This window comes from Geotrypetes seraphini, chromosome 4, assembly GCF_902459505.1.
Source record: "Geotrypetes seraphini chromosome 4, aGeoSer1.1, whole genome shotgun sequence".
NCBI lineage: Eukaryota > Metazoa > Chordata > Amphibia > Gymnophiona > Dermophiidae > Geotrypetes > Geotrypetes seraphini.
The window spans coordinates 200,765,181-200,778,645 of NC_047087.1; the positions used below are offsets into that span (position 1 = coordinate 200,765,181).

Below are 13,465 nucleotides of genomic sequence, written 5' to 3' on the forward strand. Positions count from 1 at the left end.
AAGAATGGTCTACTGGGCTTGATGGACCATTGGTCTGACCCAGTAAGGCTATTCTTATGTTCTTATGACCCCCTCCCTACCATAACACTACCAGCAATAACAAAAACCCTAACCAGCTTTGATACCATCTTTCACAAAGAACTCAGCGGAATTGCAAACACAATCCGGCCCTCAAACTCCACCTTGGACCTCTGCCCATCGCATCTCTTAATGTCAGTCAAAGACTCCTTTATGAACTCAAACATTCCATTCATCAACACCTCGCTATAAACAAGACAAGTTCCCAAAAATTGGAAATCAGCAATCATTAGGCCATTTCTAAAAAAAACATCCCTCAACACAAACACATCAACCAACTTCAGGCCTGTCTCCAACCTACCTTACATATCTAAGATACTGGAAAAGGCAGCACTAACCCAGCTACAAACATTCATCAACTAACGGGAGGCCCTTTCCACCTTCCAGTCAGGCTTCAAAAAACACCACAGCACTGAAACTGTCTTACTCAACTTCATAGACGACTGCTAGAAACTGCTGGATAAGGGAAATGACACCCTACATATCTTGCTTGACCTAAGTGCAGCTTTAGATATCATTGATCACTCTATTCTCCTCACCCGCCATGTAGAAATCGTTATCCATGATGCAGCTCTACACTGTTTCTAATCCTTTCTGAGCCAAAGATCCCAAAGAGTATTACTCGGCACTAATCTATCCAAACTGAAGGCATACCACAGGGGGGCCTATTATCCCCTCTTCTTTTCAATCTCTACATCAAACCAGTACTTGACATAGCCCCAAAATATCAAATCAAAATCCACTCCTTCGCTGACAACATTCAACTGTACCTACCACTAGGAGAAAATCACGACACCCAGACCATTACCCTGCACAACTGCTTATTTGAAATTAAACATTGGATGACCTCAAACAAACATCAACTGAATGCCTCCAAGACTGAACTACTATGGATTAAGAAAGAAAAATGCTCCTACACCCACCCTTTCCTAATGACAAAGTACGGAGCCTAGGAATTATTCTCAACTCAAACCTATCACTCTCCAAGTAGTCCTATCATTCTTCTACTACCTCCACCAGCTTCAAAAGATAAGAAACTACTTCACAGAACGACTTCACTGAACTATTCTATGCCTTTGCCCTTACATGCTTTATTCAACGATATTACAACAAAAAACACCAAACGACTACATCAAGTTCAAAATACAGCAATAAGACTACTGAAAAACCTACACGCCCATGACCCAGTCTCTCCAGCACTGATATCGGCCCACTGGCTGCTCATAAACAAACGCTGCATTTTCAAAGGCCTAATGTTGGCATATAAATCCCTCTACCACATGACACCTAAATACTTCTCAGACAAACTTCCTCTCTACACCCCAAAGAGAACACTACGCTTCCAAGATTAAATATGCCTACATACACCATCGGGACACTCCCTCCATCTTAAGACAGCCTGGAAACGATCCTATTCCCATTTCTTACCAAACCTCTGGAACAGCCTACCTCCTCATATCTGAGCCCTTAAAAGACTTCTTAACTTTAAAAAAGCTGTAAAAACCTACCCTTTTGCCTAGTCACTCCCTCAACCCTTCACCAGCATCAGTAAGTAATCCTATATGAAGATATAGTGCAACACACTATATGCAAATTCTATATTGTAACACTGTGAGTGTAAATTGTAACCCACTCTGAGCTCTTTGGGGAGGATGGGATGTAAATCTAAGTCAATAAATAAAGTAAATATAAATCAGAATCGGTATGTGAAGTGAAAGATGCTGCAGAGGTAGCACCCACAAGCCATGCAAGGAAGAAGTCTCAGCCAGGGGGCAGGTGAAAGAGAGCAGGGTTAGAGGGGATAATGGGGAGACTTAGGATCTCTGTTAGCTGGATTCTCGAGCAAGCCACGTTTGGCTTGTCCTTCTTTAGCTTTCTCTGGTTTTGTTTTGTCTTTGACATTCTGCGGAATGTGGTTCTTCCTCTTTTCTGGTTTGCATTTCTCATTGATCCAGTATACCAGCCCATACTGTTCTCTTTTGATGAATTAATATCTTGTAGTATTAAAAGATTAAAGTACGAGGGGATGCTGAAAAGTTCTCAGCCCAACCAAGAAGAGAATGGCGTGGATATGGTTCAATCAATGATCTGAAACAATGTCAAAACATTGAATTTCATTTCTGCAAATTGGCACTTAATGAAATAGCATTCTTTTCAACTACAGTGGCAAAATTATGCTCAGAATTTAGGAAGTTGGTTAGATGGGCTGAGAACTTTTCAGTAACCCCTTGTATTTTGTTCATCTTTTATACCGCATGGAAGTAAGGGTCAGCAAGCAGACTAACATAGTAATCACAAAAAATATACTTATCTTTAAATCAATAAAGTCTTTGGCATTTTAATATATGGTAGTAATCGGAAGATTTTCTGGTCCTAAATGGAAATTATAAGGAGAAATCCCAGTTGCAATAGGAGAGAATTAGCAAAAGATGACAATACTGATGTTATACAGTCTCTCTCATCCAGAGTAGGAATGCAACAGGAGGTAACTTCATCACTCTACAGGCAGGAATAAGGAGAGGGAGAAATGCTGATTTAGCAGACCAAAAGAAAACCAAGAGATTGTGTGAAAGGCCAACCGATCCCAACAGCTGGAGATTTGAGAAGCAGGAGAAGGGACAGACAGACAGACTATTTCTGAGCTTTGCAAAAGCTGTGCCCTCACGGTTTATCTCCATGATGAGTTTGGTGGACTTCTTCCTCTTGTTGGGTGCTGGGGTTCCTGAGAGAGGCATAACTGTATTTGGCAACCTGGTTTGGCCTGTAATAAAGAGGAGAAAGAAGCAATCAGAAGCGCTGGGCCAGAAACAACCTCAGAGACCTGAGGAGTGAAACTAGTCAAAATTCATATTTATATTCAGTGCAGCTCTAGAGATAAAATGATATTTTGGTATCCTACTACAACTTATCATTTCTATAGTACTATTAGACATCTGCAATGCTCTACATCAGGGGTGTCAAAGTCCCTCCTCGAGGGCCGCAATCCAGTCGGGTTTTCAGGATTTCCAAAATGAATATGCATGAGATCTATTAGCATACAATGAAAGCAATGCATGCAAATAGATCTCATGCATATTCATTGGGGAAATCATGAAAACCCGACTGGATTGCGGCCCTCGAGGAGGGACTTTGACACCCCTGCTCTACTTCAAAACATAGAAAAGACAGTCCTTGCTCAAAAGAGCTTACAATCTAATCGACAGACAAACTGGACAAGAAGGTACATCTATACACAGTGCTCAGGTGGTGGAATTTCAGAAGGAATGCTAAGACAGATATTGGTGCCTAGCAGGTAAAGGAATTACAGAGAATACTGACTACCATTTTCCTTCTATTTCTGCAAGTTTGAATGACTCCCCAGCTGAAACATGGAAAGACAGGAGCTCTTGTTGCTCCCATTCAGATTCATTATGAAAGACAGTGAGATACGGTCATTGAAAAAGTCATTGACAGAAAATGTTAATCTCTGCCATACATACTTATAGACCTACATGTAAACTCTCTCTTTTACAAGTATACCCTTGATCTGTCACATATACCGCCTGATTGTCTGCTTTGCTCTTTCCATATGTTTTAGATAGGCCCCTCTCCGATTTGAAACTATGTATGCCCCCCATGGGTTCTAGATAAACTGCCTTCTCAGTATTGAAACTATATTTGTTATCATGTGACCTGCCCTGAGCTTTCTGGGGGGACAGGATATAAATCGAAATAAATAAATAAATAAATACTGTATACTAAAAAAGTGCGGAGGGGTGGAGAGTTCAAAATTAATATATTCAGACAGAAATTTTTTTTTTTTTTTAAATTCAATTGAATGATCAACAGCCCTGCCAAGCTGCAATATTTTCTATTCTTTCATAGCTCCTTCCTGCCATTTGTTAGGAGCTTGGTCATTGGTTAAGACTTATAAAACCACACCTACTGAAAAGCATACAGAAGTCCTGAGATATAATTCTGTTTAAGATGCTCTGATACACTCTTTGTCCTCAAACAACAATCTACAATATATCATAATAAGAAGAAAATAATAAGAATCATGATAAACAGCAATTTTACTGACTGTGAGGGAGTCTACAAGACACTACCACTCCCCCTGCTAGATACTCCATTACAATGTCAGAGCTACCTTAATGTAGGTAGCTCTTCCTTAACACGGGAAGGAGGAGACAGGAATCAAGAAGTATAAAAGGGCAGGGCCAGATCTAGGTCAGGAGGCCCAGGGAAGAAGGAAGAAGTGATTCTTGTACACTTCCCCCTCCGTATTCACGAATTCCGTATCTACGGATTTGCTTATTTGCAGTTTTAAATTAAAAAATACATTTTCAGGCTATTTTAAGCCCTGTAAGCCCCCCCCCCCCCCCTTTAAGCCTTACCTGGTGGTCTAGCAGGTTTTCGGGACAGGAGCGATCTTCCCACGCTCCTGCCCTGTGCAGATCACTCACAGAAAATGGCACGAGAGACTACGAGAGCTCAAGGCAGCCATTTCCTGTGAGCGATCTGCACGGGGCAGAAGCGTGGGAAGATCACTCCTGCCCCGAAAACCTGCTAGAACACCAGGTAAGGCTTAAGGGGGGCTTTCAGAGCTTAAAATAGGCGGGGGTTAAAGGGCTGAACTGGCCCAAATATTATTCGCGTTTTTTTAATATTCGCAGGCCGGCTCTGCCCCTAACTCCCGTGAATACGGAGGGGGAAGTGTATGTGCTTTGACTACAAACCTAAGAGACTCTGCTTGGCCAACCTTTTTCTCTGCTAAATTATCTATGAGTCTCATTCTGAGTTCTGGCTGGGGCCAGCACTTCTTACCTGTTTCAAGAAGGAATAATACAGACTACGTTTGGGGCATGGCAATCAGAAGTCTTAAAAAATACCAGGGCTTTTGCTTCTTAAAGAAAGAGACTGTTACTTATATACCTGTCCCTGTGAAATAACTGGATGCAATATTTTTTTTCTTTTGACCAATAAAGAGTTTTTCTTTACTGCTTGTGTCCGGGTCTGGCTTTGTGGGCACAGGCCTGAACCTAAACCCTGCTTGTGCTGTTACACTGACCATCTCTACTATGAACTCGGTATGGTTTACAATAATTTGAGTGGCAAAGCAAACTCAGAATTCCACTCAATCGAGTGATAATATGCAAAAATAGTAATTCAACATAGTCATTGGACAGGTAATACTAATGAAAACAACCAAGTTTTCAATAATTTCTGGAATCTGAGGTAATTTTGCTCACATCTTAGATTTAGAGGTAAAGTGTTCCAGAGAAACAAGCCAAGTAGAGGCATGGAAAGAAGTTCAAATTTTAATTTTGTTGGTCAACCACTTGGATGAAAAAACAAATCTATATCTGAATTTTTGGACAATTAATTCCAAAGGTTTTTATGATTAATCCATTTTGAACTACAGTTTTTGCCCATTGATGAACTTGATAGTATTTGTACAACAGTAAATTATGGGAGCAATTTTCTACCTGTACAGGCCTAAAAGGTATTCCCTGAGCACTCTTTAGTGAATATGCAAAGCAAAAGTGCATGTACTGTATACTTCTCTTATAAAAAAATACATACTGCCAGGAATGTATGTACTAACATATACCCCACAATAGTGAAAAAGGAAGACTGGAGGGAAATATAATCAATCCAAAAACAAAAAAATATCACTCCAATGTATAGACACACCATATATGCCACAGAACCAAGTATGATACGAAAGCGAAAGAAAAGCCTCAGATCAAAGAAGAGGTGTATCCACACTCTTCCACCCAGACATCATAGGCACAAAAAACTTTTGCAGAAGTTAAATACTGGCAGGTGGGAGCGTAAAAATAGCCAAGAATTAATCGTGGAAAAAAACACAGATCACGCCGACATATATCCCTACTCTTTGGCACCTACACATTTTCTGGTTTATTTTAATTGAAAATCTTTTTATTGAATACAAGAACAATAAACAGGATACAACCAAGACAAACAATTTAAATAAAAGCTCTAGTTCCTAACCCACCCCCATCCCAGACCCAACCCCCACCACCCCCAGAAGAGGTCACCAGAAAACAGGAGCAACCCAAGGCATTAAAACAATAAAGAACACAGCACATCATAAAGTATTCAAAATAGAACTACGGCCCCTCGGGCTCAAAATCTGCAAATAAGAAGTCCATACATGTAGGAAAGCTCTGCGTTGTTTTTGAGAGACTGCGACCGCCCTTGCTTCCTATCTCATCAGTTCATGCAGTTTATTCCTCCACAGCCAAAAACAGGGAGGGCGGTCTGAGAGCCAATGGATCATAATACATTTTTCCCCCACTATATAGCATTTACTAAGGAATAGGCGAACCCTAGAAGGATACATATTGAACAAAGTAAAATGACAAAATAACATAGCTGGCGCAGAAAGACAAACCTGAATGTGTAATATAGAGCCCAAAAACGAAGCCATCCGTTGCCAAAACCCCTGAACCAAAGAACATGCCCACAACCCATGGACATAGGAATTCAGTACTATGTGGCATTTTAAACAAAACTGCGGAGCAACACTCCCCATATGATAAGCTTGAGTCTGGGGTACATAGGCCTGCAACATAGAGCAATAGTGGCACTCCGCACTGCTCACCAACCCTGGGATACCCCGTATGGCCTTCGGCAAGACAGGTAAAGTTAAGGGCCAAGTAAGATCTTGTTGCCAACGGCGGAGGATATCAGAAAAAAAGGCCCCTTGGCAACAAGGTAAGTAATCCCCTATGAAAATAAGAGACCGAAGCTCTGGTCTCCTCTGAGGCCTCTAAAAATTCTTCAAATCAAACCCCAAAATCCCAAGAAAGAGAACCCACCGGGAGGGACCCCACATAATGTTTGAGCTGCTGGTATGCAAAATGCGCCCCCAAGACCGGAATCCCCCGTGCTAACAACTCCTCACAAGAAAGGAGAGAGCCATCCATATCTAACACATGACAGAGTTGGAAAATTCCTTTACTCCTCCACCGGCTAAATTCAGAAGGGGTGAGTCCACTGTCCCGGAGGAAATGTGGCAAGCACAATTTCTCTCCATCCCCAGCCCCAGGCATGGCTCTGCTCAGTCTGGATAGATTTACACATGTACAGGCTACATGCATATTTTTACCCATATATCATTCAGTGTATTTCTTCATGTAAAGAGGATGAACAGAAACACAATAGGTATGACCATGAGGATGAAATAGGTAATTCAGATGATCCTTTATTGTAAAAGCAACTGCTAGGTGAACAATGTTTGGACTTGACCCAGGCTGTGTTTCAGCAATATTGCCTTCATCGGGAATCCATCAAAACTGAGATCTGAATCAACCAGAAAACATGTGTGAAGTCCCTTGAATATATGCAAACACTATTTCAAATTGAACAAATTTTCAAAGCAGCAGGCAAAAACCTTGCTCAATACTACAAACTGCCTGATGCTTTAAAAATTTGCTCCACTGTAAGAATTCATATATTCAAGAGATTTCACACATATTGTCTTCTGCTTGATTCAGATCCCAGTTTTGATGGGTTCCTGAGACCTGACAAAGGAGACATTGTTGAAACACGGCCCATGTTGAGTCCAAACATTGTTCACCTACTAATTGTTTTTACAATAAAGGATCATCTGAATTACCTGTTTTAACCGCATGGTCATTCCCACTGTGTTTCTGTTACATTAGGGATGGCCAGCCAAAAAATATTTTGTCTTTTTATCAGGAATTTTGTCTTTGTTCCAGAACAAGTGTCGTCAAGAGTGTGTGTTTTTTTGTAAAAGAAAAGTACACACTGAGGCTGTTTCTGTAAGTGGTGCCTGACGCAGCAGGCACCTGGAAAAGTGGTGCCCACCAAGTGTCAATCACGGACTGGCGCTGCTTATAAAATCGTGGCTAGCAAGGAGAGTGTGGCGCATTGGTTAAAGCTACAGCCTCAGCACCCTGAGGTTGTGGGTTCAAACCCAAGCTGCTCCTTGTGACCCTGGGCAAGTCACTTAATCCCCCCCATTGTCCCAGGTACATTAGCTAGATTGTGAGCCCGCCGGGACAGACAGGGAAAAATGCTTGAGTGCCTGAATAAATTCATGTAAACCATTCTGAGCTCCCCTGGGAGAACAGTATAGAAAATTGAATAAATAAATAGTGTGAAAAGCTTCAGCCTCTGATAACCAGAGCTGGCATTGTGAAACCATAATGCCTCATTCCACCAATGCCTAAGAGCCAACCTCATCAGTGATGTCACAATGGCTTAATTGTCCTGTACTTGGCTCACTTTTACTACATTTTGATTTCTAGAATGGCGCAGTGGTTAAAGCTACAGCTCAGCAGCCTGTGGAGGTGGATTCAAACCCACGCTGTTACTTGTGACCCTGGGCAAGTCACTTAATCCCCCCCATTGTCCCAGGTATATTAGATAGATTGTGAGCCCGCCCAGACAGACAGGGAAAAATGCTTGAGTACCTGAATAAACTCATGTAAACCGTTCTGAGCTCCCCTGGGAAAACAGTATAGAAAAATGAATGAATAAATAAATAAATAGACATGAAAAATGTAGGCCAGGGTTCTACAGACCTACATTTCCGGTGCCTAGGGTCCTTGTAGAATTGCAGCCAGTAGCACCTGGTAACATCAAAGTCCAGTGCCACTTCTGGACATTGGCATCACTAAGTGCCATTGCTGCTAAGTGCCATGAACTCGGGTGCCAGTCCTGGAGGGTGCCTAGCAGCGCTTAAATTTTTTTAAATTCATTTTTAATTGGTTTGTAATGGTGCCTAACCTTCGGCGACTTTTTTTTTTTTTTTTTTTTAATCTAACCCACTATGTGCACAGAAAGAACACTCTTCATAAAGAGTGCATCTTTTTCCTAACAGTGCCACATACATGAGTCATAAAGCATGCTCACACTATAGGGAAAAATGCATACTCTTTATGCTGAGTACAACCTTTTTACATATATTGTACCCCCCTCATTCTACTTGTATATATGGCAAGCACGGTTTTGGTTTTCTCTCTTATTCTTAGAATTCTTGAGTGACATTTAATCTTTACCGGCAATTCAACAAGCTTTATTAATACCCCCGAAGAAGCCCGTTGGAGCGAAACGGATGGGACCTCCGTCGGGTTATTAAGATAAGTGCTTGATACTATGAAGCCACATATAATATCACTCGAGATTTCTAATATTGAGTTGCTGGTTAATTTATGCTCAATTGAATAATAAGAGAGACTTTGATATTTAATCACTACTTTAATTTATAATTATAACACATATTGAATTATAGAAAATTAAATCCACAAAAAAATTAAAAAATTATACAAGGGTTTTTGACCAGTGATGAAACCCAACCCCAATTGGTTATGATCTGTTTGATTACAGTCCAGGGGTTTTTTGAGGTCTTTTCTCCGCTGTTTTAAGTTTACATTATATGTAAAACTGAGTGCTCCACATTATCTGTTAATCTAAGCAGTTAAAGAATACCATCAGTTAAGTGCATAACTTAATTAGTTGTTGTGCTAAATTGACACTCTGTTGGCGATAAGTATCAACGGCTTCAACAAGCACTAATTGGTACTAATTTGCATTTATGCGTACAACTGATGACCTTATAAGAGGCTCCTAACATTAGGTGTCTATCTTAATTTGTAAATTGGCTTCAATTATGAGCTTTAACAAGGTCATAATTGAAAAAAATAAAATTTAATTGTGCAATAGGCACCTATCTTCTTAGGTGCAATTCTACAAAAGATAGGCGCTTATCACATGAAGCCTAGCGATGCCTAACAGTAAAGTAGGTGTGTGTAGGGGTGGAGAGTGACTTAGGTGCCATTAGGCGTGATTCTCTAAAGGATTTAGGTGCCTATAATGTAGGCCTTTAAAACCCTGGCCTAAGTTTTAAGTTAGATGTCGCTAAGTGCAATTCTGTAATGGACGCCTAAGAGTGATTGACATGCGATAGGCACTATATTTATAGGTGCCTATCTTTTTTAGGTGCCAATTACAGAATCTGGCCCTTTTTGGGAGGGAGGGGGGATGATTTGCGAAGAGGGGCCTGACGCAGGGGATCTCCATTGAAGGAGGAAGTGGGCATCCCTCCTGCCATTTTCGCTGCCGCAGGAGGGGAGAATTCACCTGGCATGAGCGAGTGGGCATCCCTCCTGTCAATTTTCACTGCCATGGGTTGCTGAGGCACAAGGGAGTGAACATCCCTCCTGTCTCTTGCTGGGGCAGTCATCATCGTTGTGGGGTTCGGGGACCCACGGTTGGCATGGGGGGGAGGGGCAGCTCAGCTCAGCTAGCATATTTGTTTTTTTTAATGGGGCAGACATGTGCCCTTAACCCTCCAATGCCCCATGCACAAAATAAGTATCTGTGTATAATGTGTAAATCTGTTAGATTCCCCATAAGAGGATGGGACTCAATATACTACTTTTCTGTGGTTGCAATCAAAGTGGTTTACATATTATACACACATACTTATTTTGTGCATTTGTATTGGAGGATTAATGGGGCAGACATGCCCATTAAAAAATAATTTCAGGGCTGAGCTATCAGTATGCTTTTTTTGAAATGCTAGAAGTCATCACTTTTTTTTTTTTTTGTACATCACAATGCGATGTTAGTGCATCAACTGCTCGGCTAGTTTGCATGGGGTTTTAATATTAAAGAGCTTATTTGCATGACTGAGTCAGAGAATGAGTGTTCGGACCAAAAAACCCCACGGTGAGCCGTTTTGTGCATCAGGTCAGCAAATTTAATCGTCGCTAAAGCAGTCAAAACTGTGTTGTGACAATTGCTGTTCCTAACTCCAATGGGGAGGGGCAGGGGAGGCTACAAAGGCCTGCCTGAGACTATGCCTCTGCTTTATATGCCAAAATGCTTTTTAAAATTACTCTCTCTGCTAATACAATAGGATTTCTCTTTGGAACATTTCAATATGGAGACTAGTTTTGTTTTGGTCTAAGTCATGCCATGGTGTTTAATAGTATTTTCTTTTTTTTTAAAGAATGTTCAATAGTGTTACATCACAAAGTTAAAGATATGGAAAATAAAAGAAATATAATCATATCTATTTTCATCTTTCAAAAAGGAAATTCCATCTAGCCCACTAATATGAGAGAAAGTTTTCAAGGACAATAATCCTAAATTCTCAAGCACTAAATCCAAAATATGTATCCCCTAATCTAAACTCAGAACAAACAGATCAGAGCTTATTTCTCATTAGCCTGAAGAAATGATTCTAGTTGTGCTGGGGGTCCTAAAAAACCAAATCCTTATTTTGTAGATGTAACAGACAAAGGGAAATTTAAAGAAAAAGGTGGCCCTTAGAGTCCCAGCTCTAGGTTTCAATGCCAAAAAGGCTTTCCTCCTAAGCTGTGTAGGTCTGGAACTTTGTCTGATTCACTTAGGTAAGTTACCAGTAGAATGGACCGAGTTTGAATCACAGCCTGTGAATATTCCCCAAAATCAGTATGATTAAAGTAAAAAGAAACAAGCTGGTCCACTCCTTGTTCCGTGGTTTGTTTTCTCTTTTGGGGAATATAGTAATAATTTGAAAACATCATAGGGCTCCTTTTACGAAGGTGCGCTAGGGTTTTTAGTGCACGCACAAAATTACCACGTGCTATAGCGCGCGGTAGTCAAAAATCTACCGCCTCCTAAAAAGGTAGTGGCTAGCGCGCTCGGGAATTTAACACGCGCGTTAAGGCCCTAGCGCACCTTTGTAAAAGGAGCCCATAGTGTCTGCATTAGATAATCCTAATGTTTCCTTGTGATATCTCTTAAAGAGAATTTCTGGGGACATTAAGGGCTCCTTTTACTAAGGTGCGCTAGCAGTTTTAGCGCGCGCTTAGTGTGCGCTACATTACCACGCTTGCTACACGCTAACGCCTCCATAAAGCTGGTGTTAGTATTTTTTGTGCAGCGCGGAGTTAGCGCGTGCTAATCTTCAGCGCGCACTAAAAACACTAGCGCACCTTAGTAAAAGGAGCCCTAAGTGAGTTAAGGGAAAATTAATCAAATGTAGGTTCCTAGCCCTTGCCTGATTTTCCATCATTTCCAATTTAAGGTGGATATTATATGAATCTTTAGTCGATAAAACAGAAAAAGTTTGCAGGTTTAAAGCTTTTCAACCAAAATCATTCGCTTATCTAAATTTCGAATATTGGAGTCCACATTTCCTAGTTCACATCCACTTCTTTAGAAAAAAAACCTGAACCTGGTTAGTTACAGACTTCAGCATTGTCTCCATAAATTTTAATCGTATTTTTCAACAAATTTTTATTTTTGGTATCCTCCAAGCTATTAAGATTGGTGTTTTAGTTTAGCCTGCGGGCACGGAGCATGATGTCATTACGTTCATTATGGTTTTCAGCTTTTTAAACGAGCTCTTGCTTTAGCTTTGTTTTGCTTTGTGACGCTCTTGAGCAGCTTTGATTTGCGCTTCCTGTGCAAAACTTTGGTACATGCAATTTAATTTAATTTTATTATTGCTGGTCTTTTATCTTAATGGCATACCATTTATCTTTTTGCATATACAATAAAACTTTGGATTGCAAGTAACTTGGTTTGCAAGTGTTTTGCAAGACAAGCAAAGCATTTTATTACATTTTAACTTGATATACAAGCAATGTCTTGCAATACAAGTACCGTATTTTCACGCAGATAACGCGCACCCGTGTAAAACGCGCACACGGGTATAGCGCGCAGAAACCACGATTTTATGTACAAAAACTTTTGTATACCGCGCTCACGGGTATACCGCGCATGCTGCCCGACTGTCCTTTCGCCCGCCCCGACTCTCCTCTGGCCACCCCGACTCTCCTTTCGCCCTCCCCGACTCTCCGTGCGCTGTCCCGACTATCCGTTCACCCTCCCTGACTTTCCGTGCACTGCCACGCCTCTCCGTGTGCTGTCCCGACTCTCCGTTCACCCTCCCCCAGGTGGGACCTAAGGCTCCAGGGCCTATTCTGATTGGCCCACGCGCCTTAGGCCCCACCAGTAGGCGGAGCTTTGGGACGGATGGGCCAATCCGGCCTCGTTCCGTCGTTGGCTGCCTGCCGGACAGGCGGGTTTGGCTCACGTCTGTCCGGCCAACTACCAAAGGTACGGGGAAGGGGGGTGGGGGTGTTGTGGGGGTCGGCCAGGGGGGTTGCGGGTCGGCTGGGGGGGCGGTCGGAGGTTCTTGGGGGGGGCGGTCGTTGGAGGGAGGGGGGGTTTGCGTCGAGGGCAGGAGGGCCTGGGATCCCTCCTGCCCGTAATGTAGTGCGGGGTGGGGGTAGGGGGTCGCCGTGGCCAGGAGGGTTTGGGCTCCCTCCTGGCCCGATATTGTCGGGGAGTTGGGGAGTCGGCCGGGCAAGAGGGCTTGGGCTCCCTCTTGCTCCGATCGTGGATGCGGGTGCGG

General features: G+C 42.0%; 1 protein-coding gene across 1 annotated transcript in view; it reads right to left on the reverse strand.

Moving 5' to 3' along the window:
- Window positions 1-13,465, reverse strand: part of MYOZ1 (myozenin 1) — an 82,727-nt gene that overhangs the window by 52,871 nt on the left and 16,391 nt on the right. The window contains exon 2 of the mRNA XM_033940047.1: window positions 2,744-2,839. Coding sequence (XP_033795938.1) covers window positions 2,744-2,813 — 70 coding nt within the window. The 5' untranslated portion in view covers window positions 2,814-2,839. The remainder of the gene's footprint in view (window positions 1-2,743; window positions 2,840-13,465) is intronic.